The sequence below is a fragment of the Bradysia coprophila genome, unplaced genomic scaffold (assembly GCF_014529535.1).
Source record: "Bradysia coprophila strain Holo2 unplaced genomic scaffold, BU_Bcop_v1 contig_24, whole genome shotgun sequence".
In the NCBI taxonomy this organism is placed as follows: Eukaryota; Metazoa; Arthropoda; class Insecta; order Diptera; family Sciaridae; genus Bradysia; species Bradysia coprophila.
Genome location: NW_023503501.1, coordinates 5,930,250 through 5,954,160, shown reverse-complemented (window position 1 = coordinate 5,954,160; position 23,911 = coordinate 5,930,250). Strand labels below are relative to the sequence as shown.

The 23,911-nt window shown below is 33.4% G+C and overlaps 1 protein-coding gene and 2 long non-coding RNA genes across 6 annotated transcripts in view; 2 read left to right on the top strand and 1 right to left on the bottom strand.

Annotated features, from left to right (window-relative positions):
- LOC119078061 (synaptogenesis protein syg-2) overlaps positions 1–23,911 on the bottom strand; it is a 162,278-nt gene that overhangs the window by 106,029 nt on the left and 32,338 nt on the right. For all 4 annotated transcript variants that reach the window (XM_037185496.1, XM_037185495.1, XM_037185497.1 and 1 more), the window contains exon 3: positions 4,191–4,314. In XM_037185496.1, the coding sequence (XP_037041391.1) occupies positions 4,191–4,314 (124 nt within the window). The remainder of the gene's footprint in view (positions 1–4,190; positions 4,315–23,911) is intronic.
- Positions 13,046–22,096, top strand: LOC119078111. Its single transcript, XR_005087941.1, has 3 exons — positions 13,046–13,057; positions 13,307–13,308; positions 21,853–22,096. It is a non-coding gene; the product is annotated as an uncharacterized LOC119078111 (long non-coding RNA).
- Positions 17,047–17,874, top strand: LOC119078112. The gene is made up of 3 exons (XR_005087942.1): positions 17,047–17,177; positions 17,245–17,415; positions 17,715–17,874. It is a non-coding gene; the product is annotated as an uncharacterized LOC119078112 (long non-coding RNA).

Genomic DNA, 23,911 nt, shown 5'->3' with positions numbered 1-23,911 from the left:
GAACATTTATTTACGCTCAGCGCAGTCTTACGAGAGGCTAAATTTTTAATAAATGCTCTCCCATCGTTGAAAGAATGTCCGCTAAGCTCTCGTAAAGCTTTAAAAAATGGTCGATGAGCATTATTAATTGTATACGTCAACTGTTTCATGATTTTTATAATATGTCCGACACTTTTTTGAATGAAGATATTTTACCGCCGAAGTGAACACAGCAAACATTGATTCTAGTACTTATAGTAGCGGAGTGTCACAGTTGTGTCGAAATATTTTCTGTGTTTTGGTCGCGACAAAACAAAAAAAAACTTTTTGTTTTTGCATCGAGTAAAAAGTGTTTAGTGTTCAAATATGCCTTGGCGACTTAAAAAGACTATGCCCGAATACAATGGAAAGTATCAGAGGTGAGCTTCTTTGAATTTTTTCGGTGAATTTTTGTGATAAATTTTTGCATACATTTTCGGGAAACTGTCCTGTCATTTCCCAATGACGGGCCTTAATTGATAATTCCTAGAAGAACTATCAAGGGAAATTTAGTACTTATTGGAACAATTGAAGTAATGAAAAGGAAACTTCACGTTAATAATCTACAACGTTTTAGAGCAAATGGAGATAAACTCACAGTCTGCACCACAAATTATTTCGAAGAAGCGTAAAATATCTACATATTGCTCAATTTCTCTAACAGTCTTCGTTGTTTTTATTTACATTCGACAAAGATCACGTAATATCTTTCGACAACAGGATCTTTAAAAAAATGAATTTCCCATCCTAAGTTCAAGTCAGCGTTAAAAATTTCCGTCAACAAAATATAATCACATAATTCCGATAGAAAAGTCTGCCATTGACATGGTGACTTACAAAAAGGAAGGAAAAAAAACGAAAACTTCCCATGAGCATTGTTCGATAATAAATTTCATGCGGAAAAGTTTCGGATAATAGTAATCTCCTCGTCGGTTGTTACGGAAGTAATCCGTAAAAGAAGGAAGAAAAAAAATACAGAACAGATACCAGTGAACCCAATTTTTTTTTGTTTGCACATAAACTTACATATTCAATAACATATTTCCACGTATATTTCTTCATTTTCTTTCATAAAGAATCTAATATTTTTATAGCGACCGCGTTAAGCAAGCAGTAATACTCCACTTTTGTATGTGTTTACTTTATGGGCGAAATGTTAAACATAATATGGATGACTCAGTTGTACGACAGAGACAACTCTTTAGACATTCAACGGAAATTGTAAATATTTGATATCAATTCATATGCAAATTTTAAGTGTAAAAAGAATGGAAAAATCGAAGAAATTGATGTTCTTGCGCTACATTTTCCAGAATTTTCCTTTTTGTTACAATGATTGCTGTATAGGAAATATAGTTTTATACCGGTATACCATAGAGAATATTTTTATGAATAATTTCAGAGCGACATTTTTACATAATATGGAACATGTTTCTTTCATCATTTATCTAATAAATAGACAAGTCTTCAAATCTTCTCATTTAGGTTGATGGCTCAATATTGGTGCGTTCCCTTCCAATGTAGTAGTGAATCAAGTCCTTGTTTGTTTATTTTTTTTTAAGTAGAACGTTTATGAGTCTATGATCAAACGTAATGAATTTTTGGCCATTCGGAAAATGGATCATTACTTCATTAACAAGAGAGTTAAAACTCGTTTTCCGGGTTGAGTAATAGTAGGCTACATTGGATGCTGTGAAAGTGAGGTGATAAAAGGAAACTCATAAGTGTGTTTTTGAGCAACAAGCTTCGGTAATGTTTCAACAAGCGTAGAGTTTGTATATCCGAACCGAAGGCAAAGTATACAACTACACTAGTCGAAAAACACAGTAGAGTGTCACATTAGTTTTCGAAGTAATGAAGTATACGTATCTGCATCCAATGTATTCTGGCTGATACCTGCCCCATGCTAGAGTTGATTTCCACATAAGAAAATGAAAAAAAAATGAACCAAAAATAGTCTCCAGGTAATGGAACTGATAGTAAAAAAGACTTACGTTTGGAAATTTGTATTTTGTTTTGAGGGATCACACCTGGTAAAAAGCTGCAAGCTATATTTTGATCAGCGCACTTCAAGCATGAGTGGTACTCTGAATTACGTGCTTAAACTGGACAGTATTTTTCACGCCTATTTGGCAGCTGGCACTACGATTACTCGCGGAATTTGAACCGCCATTCAAAATTATTAAATGATAGCAGTGGCAGTGAAGGAGTTCAAAAAATCATTCGTGATAAAGAAGTGGGCAGTCTGGGGAAACGGTCTCAGTAATGCCATTACTTTAACGGTCGCTAAAGTGAATAGCAGTATAATCTCTTCGTAACTGTGGATTTACATAGCAACGTAAAAGTGACAGATGCAAAAATTTTCTCATACGGCAACTCGAAATTTCATTCATAATTTTAATTTTATGAATGAAATTTCGGGTTGCAGTATTTAAAAAACATTGCATCTGTCACTTTTACGTTGCTATGTAAATCCACGGTAAAACGTGATATTCTGTGACATTGTGCAATGCGTAATCTAAACAATAGCTGCAGAATTTTCCCGCTAAATTTAGTAAAATATCAACAACAACTAGCACCATGACCGCAGATAAACTGGCAGCTGAAAATCAATGCATTGTTTATTTATATTGTTTGTACTGTTTTGTTTGGGTTAATCTGCACCACTTAATGGTACACAAAGCCTATGGTTGCTACAGTGATTACTCGAATATGTTATCGATATTAAAATGTTGTAATTGAAACATATTGACGCTGTGAGTATCCAACTACACTCAGAGTTAGATCTTAACCAGTTAAGAACGGCTATCACCTGTTGTCGATAACTAATTCAGGAATAAGCGACAAGCTCTGACTAATTCGGTATTATAAACCCGAAGGCATGTTAACTAATGAAGTAATAGATATGAAAACAAATAAAGTAATAGATCCGATAGTAACAATGTTTATAGCGTTTCTGTCGGTGAAAGGTTAACAACGATTTTCAGTTTTAATTGTCGGTTGCCATAAAAATCATGCATAAACAAAGTTCAGCTTATCCGATGCGCGTTCATAAAATTGAAAACGGTTGTGATACGTGTCAATTTTGAGCTGCTGAAACCGACAATCATACCGCTCTTATCATTATTGTTTAGCCTGTGGTTAATATCGGATTAAAATGGAAAACGCAGCATAACTAGTAATCTCAGAAACGCAAAATCGCTCATATGTTATCAGCATTAAATAGTAATTAATGCAACCTAATACACATCGTGAGCCCAATAAGGTACTTTGCATCGAGTTGCCACAACGTTTTATGTGACAGAGGCATCTAAAGTTTGCAAATTTTACATATTATGAAGCTGAGTGACATAAAGTGTGTTTATCCTACGGACTTCAAGCAGGAATGCTACTAAAAATTAGGCGGTGTAAAAAATGCTGACAATTTTTTCATATAAAAAAGGGCTCTATTCGGCAGCTGATTACTTTTGCTTGCAGTGCGATGGTTTAGTGAATGTTTCGACAATTTTATTCTGAAAAATGTTTCAACTTTTCAATTTTATTACAGTCACAAAATCTTAATTTTATACATTCACTCGTTTCATCACTTTCAGCTGTTTTGCCATTATAACAATGCCAAACAGCTGAGAGAGCGAAAAGAGATAAATGTGTAAAATTGAAATTTGGTGATTGTATCTCTGTTTTCCTTTACCAGGGAGGGAAAATGGACTTTCTGTCCCTAGGAAAAAGTCTTTCGTAAAGGAAAACGTCATACTACACTCGGGAAATAATTTGATATTTCCTATCCAGATGAGGAAAAGTGTCCGAGGGCTTTAGCCCGATCAAAGTTCTTCCCTTGTGTAGTAATATACTATTATTCTCAACTCCTGTCCTGTTGTTTTATATATTTAAAATCATGCATTATCCTAGTGGCCGAATTGTCTAATCTAACATTTCGTGAAAGACTGTGTGCCGTTTGGACAAGTAATATGTATAGTCATTTATGGTGTTAGTTCAATCTAATAGACAGTGACATAAGATTGCTTAACTTTCACGGACAGTTGTTGGTTTTTCTTCGATTGTTTAGCCATACAGACTACAATAAACAATACGACCGATTGATCAAATTATTCCTTAATCTTACTCGGATAACCGAAAAACAAACGTAACTTTTGATTATAGAAATGATTTACCTGTATATTGGAAGATTATTTTTATACCAAACAACGAGCAGCACTTGATCGTTCGGTATATTGGATGAGACATCACATTTTATTTGTGCTGACCCATTTACCAGTACCCTTTGTACTCCGCCATCTGAAAAGAGAAAATAGAGAATAAGAAAAAAAAAGATTATTATCGGAGTTGTTGCTTATTTCAAAAACTGCAGCGTAAGGAAAGTTTCTTTGTTTGCTTAACTCTTACGGCTGTATGGATTCAGACTTTTGGTTTTATGTGATACAATTTCTAACATCGTTAATCACCTTTAAATTAAATTGAATGGTTTCGATTCTGCAACAGTGATTCAGCACTAAGAAACGTTCCATTATAATGATTTATCCAATTGTTTTGGATTTAGGCTTTCTTTCCACAAAAACGTTTACAACAAGCCATTTCATCTAATCGATTGAGTTAGTTTTATGCCATCGGATAAATAGTATAGTTTACATTCGATGCAGCGAAAGTAATTCATTACATGACGGATCTACTTTGTGATGTTGGTTGAACACACCAGCGTGAACTCGGGGTGGGATCTGGATTCCTTAAAAAGGAATCTCATGGCAGTCAGCTATACTGCAGGAGACAAGGGTAACAACTTGTAAGTGCAAATATAAATATTACTTTTCATCGGAATAATAATAAATTCCTAATAGTTATGATGTAAAATATCTATTTTACCAACTAGTTAGTAAAAGGGATGTTTTTGCGCAATACAGTCGGAGAAAAATAGATTTCTGGATTTTAAGAGACATCATCGTTTTCATCGTTTTTCTGTATTCTCTCATTTCGCAAGTTATTTCAAATGGCAAATTAGAGAAATGATGATATCTCTAAAAAAAACGAAATCTTTATTTCTCCGACTGTAGATGTGAGATCGATGATTCGAGCCGAAGGCGAGTTCGACACCATATCGTATGCACAAAACCCCCATACATTAACGTGTTAGCAACAAGATTTTATTTACAGCAGTGAGATCCACTTTTTACACGTGTTGTAATTAGATTTTTTCAGCAATGGGTAACGGCCTCGAGTGATAAACTTTACATCGGGTGCCTCAAAAAAACATTTATCACTCGGTTGTATAAATAACTATTATGCCACTCAGCGTAAATAACTATTCAGGCCTCCTAATCAATTTAACATAATTTTATTGCAATAATAAATTTAAGCTGTTCAAGCTTTGTCGTAGGCCGCCTGTATTGCGAAAACGTGACTATAGATCATATTTATCGCGGTCGGATAATATCATATATAAGGTGTCAATCGAAAAGAGTTCAGTGAAGAATATAAGAAAAAAAAATCTATAACAAGTATTGATACGGATGAGCTTGAGCGCCTCCCGTTTTACAAGGGTTCCATTCCATTATTGTGCTTTTTTCGAAAAAGTTTCCAACGTGACCACTATACCTGATCGATTTAGATATGGTTCTAATCTAGATGACTGGTGATGACATCCCATATCATTAGTTTGTAGGTATGCGAATCGCGCCGCCCTACGGACCTCTTTGAAAATTGTCAATTTTTCTAGGTAAAATTGCTGCTGGAGCTTCTACACAGAAATTTTTCGAAGATATCGATACTGCCAAATTTGTACCTTGTTGAGGCTAGTATATGACCATAATTTTACATTTATCATAGGTATACACCCAAGGTTTGAAGGAAAAATTTCTTATACAAAATACTTAGTCTGGAGAAAGCATTCGAACGAGGTATAACTAATAAAGATCGGAGACTCCTTGGTTTCAAATTTCATATAAGCTGGTCGAAATTTTCTCAAAGTGACTCTTGAAGCTAACGTGGTCGTTATTTAAATAGGATTCTGATGAAAAGATATCATCAAAAATGAAATACGAGACTCCCAAATGTGGACGTATCGATGCCTTTTAAGTTCAAAAGTGTGATAAAACAAAAAATTCGTTCATGTATGTAGATTGGCTTTATTTGACGCGTCAAACGAACTTTAAAGTAAAATTTTCAATGAAAGGATTTACAAAAAAGATTAAAGAAAAAATGTGGATACAAATTGTGCAGTAGGATGCGACTACTGTTTGTTTGAACCTCAGCTTTTGCATCATGAATAGGTATAAGCAAAAGAAAAACATTTTTGTTGCACAAAACGCTTTGAATATGACATAAATACGCACATCCATTCAAATGTATGGAGAGGATATCGCGTTTTTTTTTAAAGCGAAATGTTACTGATAAGTACTAAATCGATAGAGTTTTTTATTTGATCTTTCAGACTCTGAACTTCAGAGAAGAGAAAATTAAAAAAAAAACTTTGTGCAACCCTTTATAAGATTCATTGCTTTCACATTTGTTTTTAATTCCTCTCTAGTTATTCCGCTATTCTTGGTAGTAGATTTTATGATAAAATCTATGTGATGGCTCTATTGACATTCCCAGGGCCGTATCAACTAAGGGACTGAAGCGGGCTGAGCCCGTTCTGAAATCTCTAGAAAACCGGTTTTTCTTTAATTTTCCTAAATACAGTTTGTTCAAAAAAGAAATACACAGTTTTTAGTATTTCGAGACATTTCAAAATTTCAATCTGTCAGATAGTAAAGGATGCGTTTAATTAACCGGCGCATTAACAGATTTTAAATTTGAATGGTTTTTTCCACAGCTACAGATTTTTGCATGTTAAGTTTCTTACATTTTTTGCAAATAGCATTTTAATAGGAAACTTAGATTTCGTCAGAAGAATTTGCGAACGGAAAAATGTAAATTTATTTTTAGTCTGAGTATTGTTCTACATCTATAATTTCTGTTAGATCGTGTCTTTATTCAAAGAAATCGATGGTGTTGTACAGCGGCTAACTGTTCAACTTCAATTAGCAGCAAAAAATCATCTCGGAAAAAAATTTGAAAATTTGGTTCGAATATTTAAATATTTGTCACAAATATTTCAAATATTTATGAGAAATAAATTCAAAATTATTTGTGACAAATATTTTAAATTATTTGTCAAATTTTTTTTTAAATATTTATGACAAATAATTTTGAATTTATTTCTAATAAATAATTTAAATATTTGTTGCAAATTTATAAAATATGTGTCACAAATAATTTAATTATTTGTCACAATAAATTTGGAATTTATTTGTCACAAATATTTAAAATATTTATAACAAATAATTTAAAATTATTTTATATTTTATATATTTGTCACAAATAAATTGCGAATTTATTTGTTACAAATATTTACATATTTGTGCCAAATATTAATATATTTGTAGAAAATAATTGTTGACAAATTTTTTTCCCTGATGCTTGTTCGTGTTTCCAATATCGTCACTTCAAGTGCTGATAAAACTTCTTGTAAAAAATTTGCTAAATATATGAAGCAGACGGTCTTTCTACAGATTTGAGTATTCAAAGACCATCGATTTGTTTGAATAGAAACACGATCTAAGAGAAATCATAGATGTAGAACAATACTCAGACTCAAAATAAATTTACATTTTTCCGTCCGCGAATTCTTCCTACGAAATCTAAGTTTCCTACTATTAAAATGCTATCTGCAAAAAATGTAAGAAACTTAACATGCAAAAATATGTAGCTGTGGAAAAAATCATTCAAATCTTTTAATGCGCCGGGTAATTAAACGCATCCTTTACTATCTGACAGATTGCAATTTTGAAATGTCTCGAAATACTAAAAACTGTGCATTTCATTTTTGAACAAACTGTAGAAAATTTTTATGTGGACACATAAATTACTATAAAAGAGTGTGTACAACTCATAAAAACCTTAGAGAGACAAATTTGTGAGAGAAAATATATGAAATTCTCTCACAAGTTCGCCTCTCTAAGGTTTTTATGCGTTGTATGGTAGAACTGTCTACCAAATTCAAAATCGATATATGAAAACTGTAACGGACGAATTGTAGGATGATAATGGTTTCAACGTTTCGACGCACTTCAAGCATGAGTGGTGCTCTAAATACCAAGTACCGAAAGGGAGAGTGTATCAAAACAAATTTGCAAATATTTGTAAAAAAAAAATTGGAAGAATTTCCCATAGAAAATAGTTCACTCGAAGCACTTTTGCTTGATCGTTTGCAAATTTAATTTGTACAGTTGCAACAAATTCAAGGACTTTTTTTTGGGAAAACATTTTCCTGTATTTTTCCAAATTTTCCCAAATAAGTTTTGTTTTGGGTTGGCATGGGCGATAATGATAATGATTATCGATAATTATCGATTATCGATAATTCATAATTATCGACTTTTTTATCGAAAATTATCAAAAAATAATCGATAATCGATAATTATTGATAATTATCAATTGATAATTATCAAGATACCGATAATTCGATATATCGATATTTCTGTCTGAAAATCCGATATTTATCGATATATTCCGATATATCGGTATATTATCATGAATTTTCAGATAAATATCAAAATATCGATATTTTGATAATTATCGAATTTCGATATTTTGATAATTATCGATAATTATTAAATTATCGATAACGATATGATTAATCAATTATCGATAATTTTGAACGTCTACCATCTCTAGTTTTGGGAAAATTGAGGAAAATGTTTTCCCAAAAGTAGTCCTTGAATAAATTTAAATTTGTAAATTGTGAATCTAAAAGCTCGAACAACAAATGATTCACCTTTAATGTGCTGTATGAATTTTTGAACATTATTTTTCTAATCAAAAGCATAATTATGTATCGTGACGACAATTATTTTTCGTCACTGTTTACAGTTCTTAACTACATTGCTCGAATTTTGGTTAATTACCGTTCCAGCAAAACATAATTATTACACCTGAATCGTATAGCAATATAAAACTCACCCCGACGACATTAAACAAAAATTCCATTCACATAATTACACATGTGACATTACAATTCAGCAGACATATATGTTTTCAAAACGACACACTCCCCTTTTTTTTCCTGTCGTAATCAAATTCATATCAATAATGTTAATGCAAAATGTATGTCAGGATAATAAAATGTTTTTCCATTATTTACTTGAAATAAAGAACAAAACTTTATCGTACCGACACGGTGGTGGTGTGGTAAAGAGAACCCTTCTTTTTAACAAAACAATATTATATATACAATCTTGAATAACACAGAGAACAAAAAAAAAGTTGCAACTTTTGAATATTTTTACGGAAAATCTTGTGAAAAACTCAAAATTTACGATCCATTCGTGTGTGTATAAGGATACTTTTTATGCCATATAAATATGTGGATATAAATACACATGCATGATAGATGTGTATGTGTGTTTGTGTATATGTGTTCGGTACATCATAAGCACAGATTGCTTTTGTAAAATTTTCTTGCTCCCAGCAGGATAAATATATATACATTTTGTGTAATATATTGCATGGTGTATATTGCTTCCACAGTGTGGGTAACCCTTTAAACTTTGACGCAGTATTACATGAACATCATAAAAAATGTCCCTCGATAAAAGAAAAAAAAGTTGATTTGATTTTCTCTTCGGTAATCAATAACTAACGTTGGCCATTGAATAAAAAAAATTTTATTCAATGTTCTTGTATGAATAGACGTTTCTTTGTGCATACAATGTTCTATTCGGTGTTATTTTTTCTTCTTTCCTTTTTTTTGCCCCCGTAATGCCATAGCCGTATAAGAAAAGTGTACGTACGGAATCGGTTCTATGATAACATTTTTATATGGTTTTTACACGGATAATAAAAGAATAATATAATGGCAGATTCAACACTTGAATAGGCTTGCGGTGATGAGAGAGAAGAAAAAAAAAACGTACACTAAACCATTTTCGTACATCACATAGCCTCGGTTAATGTTAGGATAGTATGAATTGATTACCATTCAATAATGTTAATCAATATTTCATCCTTTCAAGGTCTTTCGTTTTCATTAAAATTTATTAGCTCGGGGCTTCTACACACTTAAATTGCTTGAATTCTATCGCAGTGCAACAAATGAAGTATATATAAACCATACCACACAATGTGTAATTTTGCCAGATCACGTTCAATTAAAAATGGAAAAGCGAAAAGTTAAAAAAAAAAATATATTCTACGAACATCAGATATAGGATAAGCTATGGAAGCGTTAGATGTTCCGATATAAAAATTTATCGGGAACATTATTTTCGAAAACGGTTTTATTAAAATTTAATTTTAAATTTAACCGTCGGAAACACACATATACCTTACTTTAATGATTGTAGATTGTAGGCATGGATATGGGTTTTCTGATTGCAGTTATGTTCATAATAAATTGATTGAAATAGTTACACCTAGTTATTCAAAAAGGGCAACACTGCAGTTTTGAAACTAACAAATTTTAGATGTAGCAGCTAATTCAGTGCCACCGACAATGCTTAATACGCAAAAACAAACACATCGTAAAACTAGTTTGTTCAACAATAATAACAATATTAATGCACATCAGCGCGTAAATGGATTTTCATATATATGTATTTACGCACTAGTGCGTAAATTGGTTTGTAAAAAATTAGGATCCCACGGCTGTACATAAAATCTTGTTGCTAACACGTCAGGAAATGGGAGTTTGCGGATACAATGTATTCTCACATCTACAGCGGAAAACATCACCTTTTACTAACTCGTACTACGAGTACTAACTAGTTAGCAAAAGAGCTATTTTCTCGCTGTCAAAATGTACTAAGCCGTAAGTAATGTGCTATTGTAAGTAATCGTTTGTAGATTATTATTGTAACTTAAGGGCAGTGCCTATTTTTAGAAGTTTAATTACCTAAAAGTCCAAAAAATTCTTACAAAAATTCCTTTATTTGTAGAATCAGAAATATAGGAATTTAAAAGATTTTTTAAGAACTCAAACACAATGAAATAGGCTCTGCTTAAGAGGCTGCAACGCTCTTAAATATCTTCAAACTATTGCGTTAAAGTGCTAAAGCAATACCCCCTCTAGCAAACAAACTTCTTTTATACAGTGTCAAAATACCACATAATTCATTTGTAGAATCATACACTGTTGACCTTGCTGTTGACTAATTTCTAATTTTACATGTAAAATGCAAAAGCTATGTTGTATTTTGAGTCAAAAATTTTCACCACCCTAATAAATGGTGTTATGTTGCTAGAGAGGGTATTGACTAAAGTTTAATGTGATTTATCCAAGGTAAATATAGTGAGGAGGTTATGCCATATATAACCGAATCAGATGTGCGGTGGCACGAAAGTTCGATACAAACGCCATCTCATTCCTTCGTTGAAAGCAAAAAATGAAATAGAAAGTTGGGCCATCTGTTGTGAGATAGCGAAAATATTTCTGTGAAATACAAGTAAATCATGGTCAACCATTTTAAAAAAAGATGTCATTGGCATCGAACTTATGTGCTAGGCCGCGCGTCTGAATGGCATTACCTCCTCACTATATTTACCTTTGATTTATCTGTAAAGACTGACGTTTCTGTGTGAATTGCAGAGCCACCTTTATGTGGAGATTTTCTTTCTGTTATTGGCTATAAAAAAATGTTAGAAGATTTGGACAATTTGGAATTTCAACCTCAACCTATGATTCTATTTATCAGTTTATCTACTGTAATGTCATAATATTCACAATTTGGTGACACTATTAGAATCAAAGAGAGCTATATTTAAACACGTTATTCCCAGAACGTCAATTAATGAACTGAAAATTTCGATAATGTTTCATTTGGGCACGGCTAACTTCGATAACTTCTCATTTATACACGTCGAACTTCGATAATTTCAAGGCTGTAAACATTGGGGAGGTCACGCAGATACAGATACGCGGGTTACACACCACACTTGATGATAACATGACGGATTTCATACAAAAATTCACCTACTGTGATGATTGTCATCGACATGATGATGTGGTGATTTTTTTTGTATGTAAAATCATCAAACGTGGTGTTAGTGTGTTACCAAAGTTTACAGAATTGGATAACTTTACGTTTATTCACTGAAAATTGGCAGATTCTTGAGAGTGTACTAGATCTGAGATTTGTTTGTGGGGAATATGAATATTTGACGGTGTCATGGCGTGTTGATGTTTCAGTTCGATTTTTTAAAATTAGTTTTTAATTGTGATTATGACATTACAGTAGATAAAACCTCGCTTCGCTCGTATCGGCAATCTCACATCTAGTGCGCAAAACACTCCCATTTACTACCTTATTATGAAAATAGCTATTTGTTTTAATCTTCACAATACCGATTTCCATTATACATTTTCTCAATATGACAGTATCAAAACTTCGGATATTCAAACAAACAGGATCAGTACAATGTCACAATCGGAACTGAAAATGGGTAATGGTAATTTAACATCAAAAATTACAATCAAAAAATTATTCCTATTTGTTCTGAATCGAACGTAGTTTCCTGGAAAGCCTAATCCCATCTGTATCCTCACTTAATAAATTCGTTTCTCGCAATATTTCTTCTTCTTTTTTATCTTTAAAGCGACGGAGGCTGTTGTTGAGGCAAATAAATTGTTATTCTCCTCAAAATCACTCTTGTATAAAATGGATTTATTTTTGGGATATAAAGATTTAAATTTTGAAAATAATTTCAGGATAGAAATCTCTTACCTTGCTGTTTTCGTATTCAAATATTGAACGGCTACATTTTCGTCGTAATTCAATTTATTGTATACAACACTATGTTATTATAAGCTGGAGTAAGCACATTTCTGTTTACCTTGTATGCGCTTTCATATTAACCGAGATATAATTATGCAAATGGAGCTAAACGGTGTTATGATCAGTGAGTCAATAAATTGTTTAAGCCATAGCACTGTCAAGGAGAGTCTGTAGCGTTTGTAATCACTGAAACGACAGCTACAAGATACTTGTGTGTATGTAGAGTGTTTCTGACTCAATAATATTAAATTTCGTAGAAGATAATACTCAAGTCCTAGTCAAAAAAATTAATATTTTTCGAGCCTGATTTAGAGCAAAAAAAATCGAATATTTTGCTTAAATATTGACGGAATGAACTTAGTTTACAATGAAATGTCTGTTCCAAAGCTAATCGTTTAACTTGTAGTCACTTAATCCACCTACCATCCATCTCGGTTACTTATTGAACAAGAGAAGGCTGATAGAAGTAATGACTCCTATTGTTACTGCTACACTCGTTTTTAAACGATTTATTTGTCCTCAGCTAAATCAAAAAAGAATGGGCGATGTTCATCGATCGTAACCCTCAATGAAAAGCGGGGATTTTCTTCATTATTTTTCTTACACAAATCCCTTTTAAAAAAGAGCCATAAGACGGCTTTTCCTTCCCAACCACTTACATTAGACTCTGTCATTAAACAGCTAACATTCTGTATTGCAATTTACTTGAAACATTTTATTATCTTCCATAGAAATTATTTTAAATTATTTTCATTGTCACAGCACTAACAAGGCATACACATCCGTCACCACGCACTTCAGAAAATAACATTTCTCCACCTACCATTTATACGTTCCCTTTTATTACCATCACATTCCGGTTATTCATTCACATCCAATACAATCTTATACACACCATAAAGCCTCCTTCGGTGTAATACTCGTCGTAAATGTATGAAATAAGCAATTTTATGTAAATAGCCTCGCTCGGATGTATATTCAAATTTCATTCTTGTTTTTTTTTTTCTTCTTCCTTTCGTTCGCCGAAATATGAGAGAATACGAAAATAGAAAAAAATTGATATTGTGGCATATTAGCGTGTTTAGTGTAGAGAAGAAATTTTTGAGCTTGCACCCCAAAGGTGAATAGAGGCTTAATTTGTTTATAAGAAAAACAAGATCATTGAAACCTTATAAAAATGTTAGTGAACGTCTTGGGTAAAGGTACACAAATGTGTTATTTTAGCATTGAAGATGAAAAAAACGAATGAATTTATCATTTACACCGAAAAAAAATGGAGTATACAAAGTCAGCGTACAACGATTTAAAGGTTGGTGGAATGGTGAACAAGATTTTTAATTGTATCATTTTGACTTGTTACTTTTTTTTGCTGCGGCGCTGCTCGATACGTTTATATTACATGACGAAGACCGGGTTAAAAAGTGGAATAGAAAAAAAGAAAACCATCGGAAAATGTTATTATTATGAAAATGGTGTGTGCTATAAGGTTACAGCTCTAATTCTTGTGGAATATTTTTCACATTAGGCGAAACCATTATAATATCATTGTGAGCGGAAAGCATTTTCGTACAATTTATTATGTGGTAGGTGGTGGTATATATATAACATTCTTTTGTGAATAAATTTCATTTCATTTCGTTTCCCATTTATTATTCAATGAAAATGGAACAAAATGAATTCGGTTTTAAATAGAATATCGAAATGAACAGAGATCGGTGGGGCTGTAGTGGCAAAGGTTTTCATGGTTAATTTCTTGAGTTATGATTGCTAAATATATTTAATGTTGTTTGCGAAGTGTGTCCCTTTCAAAAATGTTGTGACGACGGTTTGATTGTTTCATTTTTGTTCGAAGAACTCTTTTCGTGTAACCTTTCCTCTGGAGAATATTGGAAGTTTGTGATTTTCTGTCAACAGTCAACGTGAAAGTTAAAATTTTCTATTTCAAATTACTCAATCTGAAAGTTAAAGTCAATTTTTATGGCGGCAGAAAATCTCTCGCCTCAATTCGGTGACGTGTTTTGTAATGGAATAACAAATTTCAAATCACTGAAGAGATTAGAACATCTGGAGCGATATTAGGGCATGAGTTTTCCAAACTCTTCTTCTCTTTTCCTATTCTAACAATGCTATTTCAAGCAAGATGTCGTCGCAATAACCCTCTGTCGGTGTAATGTCAACAGAAAGATTATTAAATGTTTATTCGACGGATTTTAGTAAAATATAATGTCTGTACAGCGCATGATCTAAGTTTGGAAAACCGTTTGCTTAGTATCTTAGTATCTTTTCGCGTAGCAAATATTGGGCCGATTGTAATACTAATTACTGTTCTGTGGGAGTCCTGAGATCATGCTCTATACAATAGCACTATATTTGACTAAAATTCGTCGAGTAAAAATTTAATAATTATTTTTTCGGTTGACATTACACCTTCACAAGGTTATTGCAACTACATCTCGCTGGAAATAGCTGTGTGATAATTGCATATCAGGTTCAGGAGTGTGCTGACCGAGCCTGCCACACCTTGGTCTGATTCTTCTTTTTGATTCGGTTAATTCTATTCGATTCCATTTGCATTCCTCCGAGAATTCGGTATTATGACTTGGTTATTAACTTCCATCAGTACCCTATTTTCGAAAAATCAGTTTCTTGAAATTTCTTGAAACAAATTTTTTAGCATTAAACAAGTCTTTGTTGATGATGATCAGCATTCTCACCAGCATAGAGACTTTATAATACTTTGGATATTCACCCTGTGTGAAGTCTAAACTTTATAATGAATTTTCATACAGTACAAAAATGTGATACCGCCGCGCCATACATAAAATCATGTTCACACCTTATGAGTTTACTGCAATTCGGCAACGAATACGATGTGTTGTGTGCCTCGGCGCCGCCTCGGGTGACAATATTCACATCTATTCTGAAAAATATCCGTTAACGCACATGTTAGGAAAATAGTTATTGATAATCGAAGATCATTTGTTGAAGTCGACCGGAGTAGTACTATGTTGACCAAAATATATTAATTTGAAAACATTCACAGTGTTTTATCTAACATGTAATCCAGTGAACGTTTATATTTACGGCCACTGGTTTAATCGAGTACAAATTGTTCGAATGCTCGCTACAAGATTATTTTTATATGAATCAGATTTGATCTATTTTTTTATTATATTTTTTTGCAATTTGTATTATTACCCATCACTGAACCCTAATTCTTAATATTGTGTTATCATTTTCTAATCATCCAAGCTTTTGAAATTAAACTACAAAAACAATCTGTCTACCTTGTCCGGTCAGAGTTATTATCATAATTATGACCTGCCAACCTAGTGGAACATGGTATTTTTGTACCTCCATGCACCAGTGTTATTTCAGATTCTCATGCAGCAATGGATATTTTTGTTATTGTTTCCTTGCTCCTGCTTTCGTCTGGGGCACATTCAGCGGGAGAATTGGTATTTAAAAATTGTTTCTAAGTGCGTTTTCTTTCTTAAGTCCCTCAGCGGCACTTGCTTTACTTTGCATGAGAAAATTTATTTTATCGCTTCGTTTATGCTGAATTTGAATTTATAAGAATCGAAGCTTGTCTTAATCATGAGTAAAAATGAAAAGTTAACGTAGACGATTGGTTGTGCAGATACGGATCTAAGGTCGAAAACACATGAGATTTGCGTAGATGGGATCGACAATTATGCTGCGGTTTCCATTGTTTTACGTGTGGTGAACATCGGACTACAATGGAAAACGCAGCATAATTTCCGATCCCATCCGCGTTCATGTATCTTACGCCTAACAAAAGAAAAACACCATTTTCTTTACTGCATAATGATCACGGCATTTTGGTACCAGGGGTCACAACTGAAGTGAGATTACGTTGGGATTGTAATTTACTTTACGTGTTACGGCATGTTTCATTTTCATTTACATTGCCTAATCACGTAAAGCATTGTACTTACGAGGTTCCAAGTTGTTATTTGACAAGTGGGGAATACAGCCCTCCCCTTCGGGTCGGGCTGCAACACCCCACTTATCAAATAAACAACTTGGAACCTCGGAAGTAATATACTAATAACTGAGTGTGTATGCTGAGACCTGAGTGTATCAACGCTAAGCCATAGAACTGAACATTCTTTACCGAACATAATGTAATTTAAAACTCGGTAAATATTCTTTCAGAAACGCAGTATTGTGCTACAAAGATCGATTTGCCACAAAAATGACAAATATGTCGATAAATGCATGACACCGAATAAACGCATCAATCGTACCACATCGCTTACGTCAGTTGATATATATCTTCGACCTGATGTGGCACTGCAATCATCACTTTTTGTAATTATGATTTTTTGCTAGTTTTTTTTCGAAACGAAAGCTTCACTGAGGGAAGAACTGATTACAGATCACCTTTATTGCGAACAAAAAATTCAACGTCGAGTACAGACCGTACATGGTTAACTTAAAATATGATCTGTGTGACATGTTCAAGTACCGAAATAATCCCCTGTTCAAACTTGCATTCGAAATGACGAATAAAAGTGCAAGTAATATGTTCGATCCATGTCCGTTGAAGGTAATAAAGTACTCAGTAAAGTGTTAAAAAAATGTTGGAGTCTAGAAATACCTAGATTCGTTTCTTACTAACTAACTATTTCATCTGGCTAGAACGATAATCTCGATGAAATCCCTCTAGGGTAAATTTCTTTATCTCGATATATCTATTCTCCGCAGATAAAATAGTGTACCTCTGTCCAAAATGTTTATTTTGACGATTTGGATCTTGGATCATGTACCACGCTCTCGGCACGGTACATCCAAATCGTCAAAATAAACATTTTGGACGTGACTCATAATCTACTCTTATTATACCAGGGACACAGATTTATAGATCCTTACTACACCAGTTATGACTCAGTACCGATGATGCCAGGTGTAGCTGGTTTGTGGAGGTGGGACGTAATAGTTACAGTCGAATCGGATAAGAAAAGCGACGAAGTTTTGAAATTGCAGGATTTTTATGAAGTTACAGAGCAGTGAGTAATTTTTGGCCTTAAAAAAGGATTTGGGAATCATATAGAAATAAATATTTTCTTGCCGTACGTTCGTGATTTATGCATTTCTAATTTCGCCGTCATTGTATATACAATGTACCAGCGGAGGAGATTTAAATAATTGGAGCGAGACGACAAGCTAAAACACCTACGGAAGTATTGCTAGAGACGAGCGAGTTCATTTCGTCATGTTTGAGGACTTCAGAGGACACCGCACCGTTCAGTTCATTGACTTATAATTTTTTGTGCGAGTCGAATTCTACCATTCCTAGCTTGTTTTTCCAAAGTCATTACAACAACATAATCGACAAAAATTGATCGAGCCATATCTTGAGAATTAGGTAAAACAGCATAACAGTCGAATTAATCAAACAAAACAAATCTGTAATAAGACACGTTTGCGAAGAGGTTTTCAATTTGTTGGAAACGTCCCGGAAAAACGTCCGTACCGCTCCAATCTGAAAATTTAATTTTAAATAAATCCTTTAAACAAAGAGACCAGTACAAAATACCATTCTAATGAAAGATGTAACGATAACAAATGGTATCAACGTTTCAGTCAAATCTGTGAATATTAAAAGGACGAAAAAACAAAAAGTTTGCGGAAAATTCGTCTGAATATTCGTTATATTGGCATTACCATTTCTTTGATGCCGATGTCGACTTAGTATTAAAATTCCATGATGACACAATTAATGTATACATTCGAATACAAATGAATTTATTATTATTTTGCGTTGCTTTTCCGTGCAGACGTTTCCTCCTATCAGCCTAAAAGGGCATTTCGAAAGAGCTTAATTCTATCTACCTTTCTGGCGAATTCTCATTTAAACCGATTTAAACTTATGCAAACATCAGCTTTTCCTATAAATATTTTTTAACAAAATTTTGTAAGAAAATCAATTCCCAATACACAATGTTGGAAAATATGACCGAAAAAAAAGTAATCATTTCCGCGCCCCTTCAAAAATTGGGAAAAAGAAACCTTCGATGTTATGAATAATATTTTTTTCCATCTATCTTTACTCTGGAAAATATTTATTATTATATCCCGGACTTTTTTTTGCCCAGCTTATTTTTCATTATTTTTTTTTCTTTTCGTCTTTTCGGAAAGTTATATTTATTTGTTCACCCTAAAATCTCAATTTCATCAAATAAAATTGCCTTTTTTCGGGTGCGGTGTACAAATATTGATGATAGCAGACGCAGTCTTTTAAATCAATAGGTTGAATTGAGTTGAATGAATGAATGAGTATAATATCTATAAATTGTTTCAAAATGAGATGAAGCAGTGAATCTTTTCCAGTTTTGAGAATAAAACAATTTATGGAAGAAAACGCAGACAGACAAATTTAGGATCTATTTTCTTTGGACCGTGATTGATTGTATGGTTGGGAAATTGCAATCGACGAACTTGTGTGCATTCGGAACTCATAGACAAAGTTTGAAAATGTTAGCTTAATATTTTCAATTGTTCAATGCGAACCAGACGGGCCAAGTGATGCTTGTACGAAATAATACCATTGTAACCGCTGGCGATATGTTATCGACAACGTTGACAATGGCAAAATGTATCTTACAACCACTGAAGTAGTAGATTTCTTGTTTGCATGACATTTGCATTTGCCGTTTTGAAAAAGTTAATAGAAATAAATGGATGTAACACTCCATGTACCTGAAATGGACGAAAAATTGTATTTGACCAAACATATTTGATTACAACCCATCACAAATTACTAGACTTCAGATCAGGCAATTTTACGAGAAAATAAAAGGATTCGACTGCCTAGTTTAACATAAACCACAAACCATTCAAACTATGTAGACTATAAAACCATTGAGAATTTTATCCAGCCCAGTCCGGTGACAAAAATAGACCTGACAATTTAATGAAACAAATTTCCATTTCTCTTTGACGAGATATTTTCTGAAAAGCGCATCGCGCGACGACAATTTATTATCTCTACCTATTCAAAATTGGATGCTGTTTCACATGTCATATATTGCTACTAACGCTCGCATTCATAACATCGTAAACATGGGGCTTTAATAAGGACCATTAATTAATTTATTAACGATGTTCTATTGGCGAGCCGAAAGTACACATTGACGATCAAAAACATATTTACGGTTTAAATTTGAGCTTTTAAAAGCGCTCACACTGTAGGTCTGTAGGCGTCTACAGATACATTGATGTATTTAGAGCAAAGCATTATAATATAAAGTTTAATGTTTGTTTGTCTCGCTTCGAAATGTCCTAGAGACTTTGTTGGCATACCAACTAGTGAGCATTGTTGACGCGTGAAAATATTTTTGAGAGTAAAAAATTTAAATATTTTGAGACTACAGTATCTTGGAGATCAACATAGAAATCAGATCCATTTGTAGCTTTAGTCAAAATTGTGCTCGTCATGTCTTGGCGTATTAAACTCTCCCTCGTATAAATCACTGTTTCACTCAAACTCATGTCCAAAGATTCTCGGACTTCACACAGTGGTACCGTGCCAGGCCGGGGTTACTCCACTAGATTCATACATTTTGAAATGATTGAAGAGATGCAACGACGTTGAACTAATAATGATGACATTAGATATAATGCAGGCTGGGAGTCGGGCTATAATGTTCACAATGAAAAGCCTTATGAATTTTAGATTAAATTCGAATCGGCGTGTGTTCAGTGTATTAAACGCCGGATCGATGTATGAACGTTTCTTCATGTTACCGAAAATGTTGTTGGTGTAAGATTGGATTGGTATTAGGGATATGCATTAAATACACTATGTAGCTGAAACTTATTATGGCAGACGGAATTACATTGTACGGTAATATGAACTTTATTGTTGAGTAAACATCGCAATTAAACAGTATTCTAATGCAATTGCTAAATGGTATGACACTCATAACATTCTAAATACACAATTTGAATATCAATGAGGTACAACCAATGGAGTAATCGACTGAGTAAAGCCTTACACCATGAGTTTTGACCTAAGTAATTTATTATGTTTTTGCCAATATGTACACTGTGTACAGTCAGTGTACACATGCACAATGTATGACAGCTTACAACATGTTATTCGTTGTAATATGGAATCCATTATGCATATGATTGAAGAAAACCGTTTAGAACATCAAAAATGTGATATTATAGCTACGTCATCCCATCGAATGCAAAATATCAAAGCAAGTAGAGGATAATTTTCGTCGACAATATTGAAGTTTGCATGCTTTCATCAATACTTTACTTTATTAACTTGTGCCTGGTCTGTTACATTGTCAGCTTATCTAAGTTATTCTTTGACAAAATGGGTATGATGAAACGATCTTCCTTTATATCAGCGCATATAATTTAATTAAAGTGCTCTTTATGAACAGATGTGGTTTGATAGTACAGAAATTTGACCTCTGTTTTGAGAGACACTAAGTGCGTCTTTCGACGTTTTGCATTAATTTGCAGTTCATCAATACCATTTATCTTCAGGCAATGTCAACAGTGGTGAAATGCGATTTTACCAGTTTACTCACGAACAACTCTAGCGAATCATAGTTGTAATGTAAGTTTGATCACTCGTGACTAAATGCCACAACATAATGAATAATTGTGACTATAAATAGACGTTTACAGTTAAAGTGAACCACATTTGTGTCATTTGCTTCAGCTAGTCGGCTCATACAAACAAAGTGCTTATACTTCCTTTTACGTAGTAGTGCAACTGATAAGGACCACTTTTATTAAACCTCTACACGAGTTTTAAAGTTGGGCTACACTTCTGAAAGTTTTTTTTTTTTCATTGTAAAGTAGGTAGAATTATCATTAAGGAACCCACTGATAATCTGACCTACTTTACAATGACAAAAACTAACTTTTAGAAGGGTAACTCAGCTTTAAAACGAGCATAAACGTTTTCATAAAAGTGGTCCTCACCTTATAGTCCAGGACCTTATGTCGCAAAAAAAAGCTCCGTGCGCCTTCAGTTCTTTAAGATTTTTTTTGTTCCATGTTGTTTGCCACGAAAAGTTGTGAAACAAAATTTGTTTCCGGAAAATGGAAAATCGTTTTTCCGGCCGGAAAAGCCATTCATATGAAAACCTTCAAAGTCGAATATATCATAAAATACAATGTTTTTTTTGAAAAATTTCTTCTGTTCTGGAAATCATGGCTCATTACCGATATTTCATGGAATAACTTTTTTTTTGAGGAGTCGGAATGAAGACGTTGTAATGGTTCCCTTAAAAAGTGTCCCGGAAAATTCATCAACCATTTTCCCTGGCCATTTTCAATTTATTTTTCCAGGATAAAATAATTTTTGTGACTGTTTATGGAGTAATCCATCCAAAATAATGTCGAACCTCGACGTTTCTAGCACTTCCTTGTTCTAGACACTAGACATTTCTTACATTTAAAGCCATTTTTTCGGCTAACATTTGGACTTTTAACAAGTTTGAGGTCACCAGAGGTCAGTTCCTAAAAATAAGTGATGTCTTCAAGGTCCACTGTCTTCTCAATCATAGAACTACGGAACGGCTGCGAATTTTGACTATTTTTCTGGTTCCCTCCTGGGTTTTCCTTATTCTGATACCTTAACCATCGAGAGAGATCAGAAAGGAACCAGAAAAATGGTCAGAATTCCCATAGCGGTAATGAGTCATACTTTCCAGAACAAAATTTTTCAAAAAGACATTGTATTTTAGGAGATATTCGACTTTGAAGGTGTTCATATGAATTCCATTTTCACAAAAAAAAATTTGTTCCACAACTTTTCGTGGCAAACAACATGTAACAAAGAAAAATCTTAAAGAATTTAAGGCGCACGGAATTACACAAGTACTTGGACTATTATCAACTACACTAACTGGCCTAATAATTAAAACTCTATGATAAAATTTAAGATCAGCGAGGGAAATATTTGCAAAAAAGCACTAATGAGGAAAATATGTCGATTGCTCGTTTGAAAAATATCTGAAAATTAGTTCTAGCGTGATGCATTGAGTGCAAACAGGAACGTACATAGCTTGTTTTACATTAACATATAGATCTGGTATAAAATATAGTCATTGAATACTACACATACTATTTGATGAAAGAGGAGGACATACAAATAAAATACCTTTCACGTTAAGCTTCACGAAAGATTCTCCAGTACACTTCAAGTTGAAGTAATTAAAATAAATTACGAAAATACTTATTAAAAAACCCCATTCCCGCAGTTCGCAGGTGGTTCGAAGAAGTTGTTGTCATTCGCGAAAGTTGGGCAGTTGGAAAAGTGTTTCAATTTTTGGTTTGGGTTATTCTTTGGACTGTGGTAGGAAGAGTATTTGTTTCTTCACACAGGGTTTTGGTAAAGGGTCGACATTCGCCAAAAATGTCGGGCAGTTGGAATAGAGTTTCGTCTGTTTATTTTTCATCTATCTGCTACAGTTCGTCATAATTGCACTAAGTTATGTAAAGTGGCTGGTGTTTATTTTGCTGATATACCAAATTATGTGCTCTGTTTAATATAGTCACAAAACAGTTTGCTCAATTACGTTGATTAAAACAATTTTTTTAAATCAAAAAGGCCTTCAACACAGTTCCAATTTCGCTGAGTACTTTCATAAGGTTCCAATGGTCAATATGGTCATCGTTGCATTCATATCAAAACAAATCTGCTTCGTTAGATGAGTGTTGCAACTGAGAGTATACAATTAAATTAAAATATGTTTTCTCCGATTATCATGCCATATTGTTTAATGTTCGTACCACTCTAATGCTCATACAAATTTGCTTTTGTGTTTTTAAGTGGTGTACTGTAACCATACGTAGAAACATAATGCTAAGGGACACAGAAGGCATATGTGGCATTATATTTGAGATGGGTTTCAATGTTCTTTTCATATATAGATACACCGAGAGTTGTATCAACAAATAAATGAGGAAAATTTGTGTGCATTGAGACCATCAATTTTGCATAATGCAACATTTCCAAATGGCTCAAGTTTATTTGAAATGCCGTTGCCGTTGCTGTTGTTGTTGTTGTT